This window comes from Mesoplodon bidens (genome assembly GCF_964165515.1).
Source record: "Mesoplodon bidens genome assembly, chromosome: 7".
Classification (NCBI taxonomy): Eukaryota; Metazoa; Chordata; class Mammalia; order Artiodactyla; family Ziphiidae; genus Mesoplodon; species Mesoplodon bidens.
The window spans coordinates 15,221,951-15,228,498 of NC_138164.1; the positions used below are offsets into that span (position 1 = coordinate 15,221,951).

Here is a 6,548-nt window from a genome sequence, read left to right on the forward strand (position 1 = left end):
ACTGCAAGTCTCCAAGTTGCCGCTCTTTCCCTTCAGTCCCGAGATTCACCCTCCTCTTCCAGCCCCTGAAATCCTGGAACTCGAGGGGTCCTTCAGAGGATGGCAGCCAGGGACACACGTAAACCCGAGCTGCCTGCCTGTTCCCTGCTCAGATTTCCTGTAACCAGAACAGAAGTGATCGGGCAAATCAGACTCTGCCAGCCAGGCCTGAGAAAAGATTGATGTATTTTTTTTTTCCTTTTGAATTTCAACCCCCAAAATATTCCAGCAAAATAATCGGGGGTGGTTGGGCTGGGTCTCCTTCTATGAGCATCAGCTGCCCAGGAGGACGGTGGACTTGCCCACAGCCAGACCACCACCAGCCCACGTCTCCGCTGCTCGGCCCGGGATGGAGAGACAGTGGAGCTGGCCGGGGAGCTGGGAGGTGGGCCAGGGGAGCAGTGCTTTGGGGTCAGAAGTTGGGCTGAGGCTGAGGGGTGCGGGCGAGCTGCCCACGTGCAGTCACCTTTGCTCAGTGACGGAGCCTCGAAGCTTGGCCGGGGCTGAAGGAACTACACGGGTGTGGGTGAGGCTGGCGAGGCGGGAGGGCTGCGGCCGGCGAGCTGGGCAAGGGCGGGGCCGGGGGCTGGCCCTCCACCTCTAACTGATGATCTGCCGAGGTCGGCCGTAGCCTGTCATGCCAGCCTGGGAGGCCCCTCTGTTGCTGCCCATCTGTAGGCCGATGACATGCTTTCCCTCCTGCAGTTGGCTCTCTGTGAATTCCCTCTTATGCTCCTGGGCTTTTCTAGGAGAGGAGGAACCAGGTCAAAGCCTTGCCAGGACTGTGTGTTTTCCACCCATCTTTGGTTTCCTCGGTTACTTCCTAGGCCGATCCCATTCCCTCCCCATTTCACTGCTCTTGCTTCCTTAATCTAGCTTGCCCCGCAGCACAGGCTATGGAGACTGGCTGAGACAGGAGGGTAGAAAGGGAGGAGTCAAGAAGTCTTAGGGACCCATTTCCCCCCATCCTCGACTTTCAGTTCATACCTTCCTGGCTATCTGCTTCCCCAAATCACTGTACTAAAGGGTTAGCCCGTCTCCTGCAGAGACCCCAGCTCAGGGTGCAGGGAAGCCCTGGTGGCCGCGTACTTCATGAACCAGTTGGGGTCTCCACGGTAGTGTCCGTCGTTCTTGGTCACTGCCAAGCTGCCCAGGGCCATCAGGGTCCTCTGCACCGCTGCCAAGTCTTTGCCTGTGGGTGGAAAGAGGGGAGGGGAAATGATCTTCAGGACTGTGTAAACAGGACTCCAAGGCAGAGCCTGCCCACACCTCTCAGAAAAATGGCCAACCCGGGGCAGAGTTTGTCCTAAAATCGAAAGAGGCGCAGTAGATCCCAGGGTACGCCCTTGCGGGTGTGGGATTCCCCTGGCGTATCCCACTCCTGCTGTGCAGACCTATCATCATGGCAGTTTTGATCATCCCTCGTCCCTGCCTCAGCCTCCTGTCCCCCACCTGCCTCCACCCCTCTTCTCTCTGTACCTTCAAAGAGGTCAACAGTCTGGAACATGTCGGTCTTGGTGACACCATAGTCCTCAGCTGCCTTCAGGAACTGAGCCACCTGCTCCATCTGCTTGAAGACCATTGACGGCGGGTTCTCAGGCACCTTCACCGGCTTGGAGCCATCTGGATACAGGCTGTTGACCAGCTTGCTCAGAATCTGCCAGGCATAGAAGGTAGCTTGGCACTCGGTTTGGGGGTTCTGCCCCACAACTCCGGCAGGATGGCATGGACCCAGCCCTCCCCTGCCCCGGGTGCCACTCACCACGCCGTTCTTCAGCCAGACCTGGAAGCCCAGACGCCCACGGTCCGGGCGCCCCACGTCGGGGCCGCACTGCGCTAGGATCCACTCCACCAGCCGCTCTTCCAGCTCCTCGTCATACTTCTTCTCGATTTTGGATTGCACCTCACGGCTCATGCCATAGGAAGGACCCTTGTTGGCCATGTTGGCGGGGAGCTAAAGCAGCACAAGCCGGAGGAGGGAGAGGCTCAGAGAACAGCTCTGCTGTCCCTGGGGCCGGGCAGGTCTTCCAGCTCTGTGTTGGGCAACCACCCTAGCCGGTTATCTACCTCCCCTTGCTTCCTGGTTTTGTTTCCATGGCACCGCTCACCTGGGCCAGCTCGTCCCCTCAGTCCACGGGGCCTCTCTGAACTTGGAGGCCGGATCTTTGGCAGTCTAGAGCAGGAGTTAGTAAACTTTTTTGGTAAATAACCAGATAGTCATTTTACTGACGGTCATAATTTAGGCTTTGCAGGCCATAAGGTCCCTGCCACTGTAGCACCACAGCAGCTTTAGGCAGTGTGTAAACAAGTGAGCATGGCTGTGTTCCAATAAAACTTTATTTACACAAACAGATGGCAGGCTGTATTTAGCCCATGGGTTTGATAACCCCTGGTCTAGAGCATTCTTTCTTTGCCAAGATTGACCATGGAGGCACTGCAGAGGCCTTTCGGAAGAGGTCACATCGCCCCTCAAAAGAAAGCCAGCAGATGTCTTTGTCCAGTGAGGCGGTTTGGCAGCTCTGCCCGAAGTTATGGAGGTATCTCCAGCTCTCACTTCTCCCAGAAGCGGGAACTCCAGCACTCAGGCTCTCTGCCAGCTCAGCTCAGCCTCCGGCCTGCAGCTACAGAGGCCGAAGCTTACTCACCCCTGGAAAGGGCTAGGAAACCAGCAAAGCCCAAGAGCTTTGGGCCAAGAAGCTGCATTTCCCCAGGGGAGCCAGATGAGAGAGGGCTGCAAGCTGACATACCCACCGGCTTGCCCTCGTGCCCTCAGGCTCTCACCACGGTGGGAGCCTGAGTAACCAGGAAGCCAGAGTTCTCCAGGGACGTGAGCCAAGAATCTGCCAACCAGAGCATGGGAAGCCCTCCCTGTCCAGACCAGCAGCAGCTGCTGCCTTAGGGCCTGGGGCTGGCCTCGCTCAGGAGAGCCCTGCAAAGGGAGGGGAGGCTGCAGGAGCAGGGCCAGGCAGGCAGGCCGCTGGGCAGACCAGCATGTGGCCAGCCAGGGAACCTGACCTGCCTCAGGCATCACCCTGGGGTGGTGCCAGAGTTCACCCTTCGAAGAGGAACCAAATGAGGCCAAACCATCCCCTGGCCCTCAGAGAGGTCGGAGGTTGGGAGGAGAGAATGGTCTGTGGGTGGAGGCAGCACGTGTTCTCAACTCCCTGTCTTCTCAGAGCTGAGTCCCTCTCCCCACCCACCCCCGTGGGAGGCAGTGAGCATCATCACTTCACACGGGCCCAGCTCAGCCGCCAGACCGCGCTTGCCCAGCCCTTCTTTCCCCACGACCGACAGCTTTGCTGAGCTCGAATGCCCCGTCCCTGCAGTGAGGATAACGTTATCTACCCCAGAGGGCTGGGAACATTCCACGAGGCCGTGTCTGTGGCTACTGAACACACTGCCTGCCCCTCAGCGGAGCTCCCCAAAACGTCAGTCCTTTGTCCCTAGAGCTGGTCTCCTGGTAGCGACCTGACCAAATGGTGAAAAACAGTAAGTGTTCTTCCCGCTGCAGCCTCCACCCCTGTTCAAAATCATTCCCCGAGGGGACAACGAAATTTGAGAGGAAGCACAGAAGAAGGGCTCCTCTAAATTCCAGCCACTGGGCAACTCACTTCTCCCTGAGTCCGTTTCCTTATTTGTAAAGTGAGGGCCAAAGAATCCAAAGGCCAAGTCCCTCCCTTCCCCATCCCGCTGTGTGTCTCATCCCTGCTTCCCAACCTCCCGAGGACTCCTGGGTGAAGAACTGTGGTCAAAACACACAAGCAGCTGAGACCAGGCCATCCTTCGTCTTGGCCTCCCACCCTCCCTCGTCATCTCAGCCTTCACCGTACCATCCCAGGCAGGCAAGGTGCATCCCTGTGGTCCGGGCACCACCACCCTCCCCACCTTCCATGCCCAGACCTTCTTGCCTTCCCCTCCCCACCTCCCCTCCCATCTGCCTTCCCCTCCCAGACCTCGCGCTGGGCCCGTGAGGAACAGGGTGCCAGCAGTGTGTCCCCCACCCCTAGCTTCCGGTCTCAGGAGATTCAAGACAGTCAAGGTGTCAAGGCTCACCGTGACAAGTACACAAAGTTGCGGCCCCTAGATCCAGAGACGACATTTGGGTTTTGATCAGAACAAAGAAGGCGGATGAAAGGCACCCCCCGCTTGTAGAGTCTGAAAGTGGAGGGTTCCAAGAATCCCTCAAAGTCCTCTGACAAAGCCCTCCCCAGGCCCACCTTGGAGCTGCTGGGGAGGGGAGGGGTGAGGAGAGGGCGAGGGCGGCAGGGCGGCCCACCCAGGGGCCTTTCTATGCAAAGGCTCCTGGGACAGGATGGACAGGGCAGCCTGAGGCTCTGCTTTGACCCTCCTAGCCTGTGGCTCTGTCAGCCTCCCCTCCCCTGAGAAAACTACAAGTCCAACTGCAAAGCTGGCACCTCCTACCAGCAGGAACCCAGAAAAACTGGCAGAACCAGGGGCCTCTGCAGGACTGCTGTGCCCCTATTACTTCAGAATAAAACACAGCACGTAGGATGAGCACACGTGGATCTGAGAAGGCAGGAGGGGTGGCTCATCTGAATTCTGGGGACAGAGGAGACCTTTCCGAGACTCACTGCTACCCTTTGAAGAGCCACCACTGAGGGGAAGCAGCCAGACCCAGGCCCTGCCTGGCCCTGCCCGTACCACCCAGGCTATCATTCCAAAGCTCCTGGCGGCGCTCGCCCCTACTCCTCTGCCCGGGGCGGAGGGGGGGCGGGTTCCCACTCAGAGCATGGAGGGAGCTGTGTGCCTGGAAAGGCAGCTCCCTCACTGGCCCTGCACCCTGCCACCCCAGCCTGCTCCAGAAGACGAGTCTTGTGGTCCTGCCCACTGCCGCAGTGGCTACCCATGGGCTCTCTGATGCTGCTCAGGACCTGGGGACCCACCAGTGGGACATTGCTCTCCAGCCCTGGTGTACCACGCACCTCCTCACCTCCTCGGACATCCTCCCAGGTAGATAGCAGACTACAAGACCTGGGTCTAAACCAACACCACCTGGAGCCTATCACACCCCCCTGGGTGTGACTATGGCTGAAAATGGGGGAGCCTCCCTCACCCCAGTTCCCAGGTTTCCACCATCAATCCCTCTGCACCAGCCAAGTCTCCCTGGGCGTTTCAGTGAGCCCCAGGCTGCCCAGTCTAAGAGATACAGGACTCCAGCAACCCATCCCACCCATCAAGCTAGGACCAGCTCCGCAGGTGGAGATGAGCAATGCGTGCTGGAAGAGGGTGGGCTGCCCCAGGCAGGGCGCCCGAGGCCCTGCCTGCGATACACCCACCGCTACTGCCAAGCCCCAGCCCAACTCCCCTCCATCCCTGGGACAGATGTACTTACAGGCGTTCCTTGGGGCTCGCAGGAAGGAGTGAGCTCTGTCTGGACTTGGACAGACAGGACGGGACGCTGGCTGGGTGAGGGGTTTAAAGGGCTGCCACCGCGGTGATGTCAGCCTCCCCGCTGCTGGCTCACCCCGGTCCCCTCCCTGCTGGAGGAAACTGGCTCCTTCTCCACCCCCAGCCCCCCCGGTGACTCCACACAGGCTCCATATTTGGGGAAAGACACCAAGTTGGAGCAGTCTACCGGGGGCTGCCCGAGACATTCTCTGCGTGCTTTGGAGATGGAGCGGGCGGGGGCGGGGCCGCGCTGCCGGCGGGGAACAGCCGGGAAAAGCCTTTTATGGACAGGACCGTGAAGGCTTTCCCTGCTGTCTGGAGTTACGGCTGCTCCTTCAACACTGTTTCCTGCCTCCGAGTTTGAGGGAAGGGGGAAATTCAAGAGGGGGCCGTCCAGGGAAAGAGGAAAGAGGGGGCCCCCTCCCTGAGGTTTGTGGGGGACTAAGCAGCCACGCTCTCCTCCAGGGGCTTTTGGCTCCAGTGGGAGATAGGAACTCACCTTTACTGAGGACGGGCTACATACCGGGCACTTTGCACATCCGCTCATTTCATACTCACAGCTGCATCGTGACAGCGAAATTACTACCCCATTTTACAAATGAGGAAACAAGGGCTCGGAGTGCATCTTACCCAAGGTCACGTGGTAAGTCTTGAGTGGCAGAACCTGGGCAACCCTGCCGACCACCCCGCCCCCCCTGCCCCCGCCCCCTGCTCAGGTTGAGAGTTTACAGCTGGGGTGGGTCTTGAGTTCCACGCTTTAGTTGGGGGTGGGATTTGAGGGTTCAGCAACAGCTCAGTTGACGCTGGCCCCATCCAGGGGCTCTCTAGGGCCTGAGGCACCAACACTGGGGTAGGACGTTCAGAGGCTGCTACCATCCCTCCCTCCCTTTTCAACAGTCCCTACCCACCCTGGAAAGCAGACTGGACCCCATCACCCAGGAAGGAGACTTGCTCAAATCTTGTTTCGGGGTGGTGGTGGGGTACCGGGAACGGATAGGAAGTGAAGAAAGGTGAGAGGCCTCCAGTGGGGTCTCTGGCCTGCCTGCTGTGGCACCACCCCATCCTAGGGCAGCCTGGCAGGGAGGGGCTAACACTCTCCA

The 6,548-nt window shown here is 59.2% G+C and overlaps 1 protein-coding gene across 2 annotated transcripts; it reads right to left on the bottom strand.

Annotated features, from left to right (window-relative positions):
* Positions 1 to 208: 208 nt before the first annotated feature.
* On the bottom strand, positions 209 to 5,551 carry TAGLN (transgelin). 2 transcript variants are annotated; one of them, XM_081239944.1, is made up of 6 exons: positions 5,393 to 5,501; positions 2,148 to 2,212; positions 1,802 to 1,993; positions 1,519 to 1,696; positions 1,129 to 1,231; positions 209 to 784 (listed from the first exon to the last, which is right to left on the bottom strand). In XM_081239944.1, exons 3-6 carry the CDS (start codon positions 1,979 to 1,981, stop codon positions 640 to 642), a joined length of 606 nt encoding a protein of 201 aa, XP_081096070.1. In that variant the 5' UTR covers positions 1,982 to 1,993; positions 2,148 to 2,212; positions 5,393 to 5,501; the 3' UTR covers positions 209 to 639. The 2 variants fall into 2 exon arrangements, with proteins under 2 accessions (XP_081096070.1, XP_081096069.1); XM_081239943.1 differs by lacking the exon at positions 2,148 to 2,212 and having other exon boundaries at positions 5,393 to 5,551.
* Between the last annotated feature and the right edge of the window lie 997 nt (positions 5,552 to 6,548).

Bases quoted from the DNA above. Each gene is read 5' to 3' on its own strand.
- TAGLN (XM_081239943.1), bottom strand. From the start codon at position 1,981: ATGGCCAACAAGGGTCCTTCCTATGGCATGAGCCGTGAGGTGCAATCC. The intron at 1,232-1,518 runs GTACAGAGAGAA...TTCCACCCACAG, and splicing joins GACTGTTGACCTCTTTGAAG to GCAAAGACTTGGCAGCGGTG. The intron at 785-1,128 runs GTACGCGGCCAC...CTCCTCTCCTAG, and splicing joins GACCCCAACTGGTTCATGAA to AAAAGCCCAGGAGCATAAGA.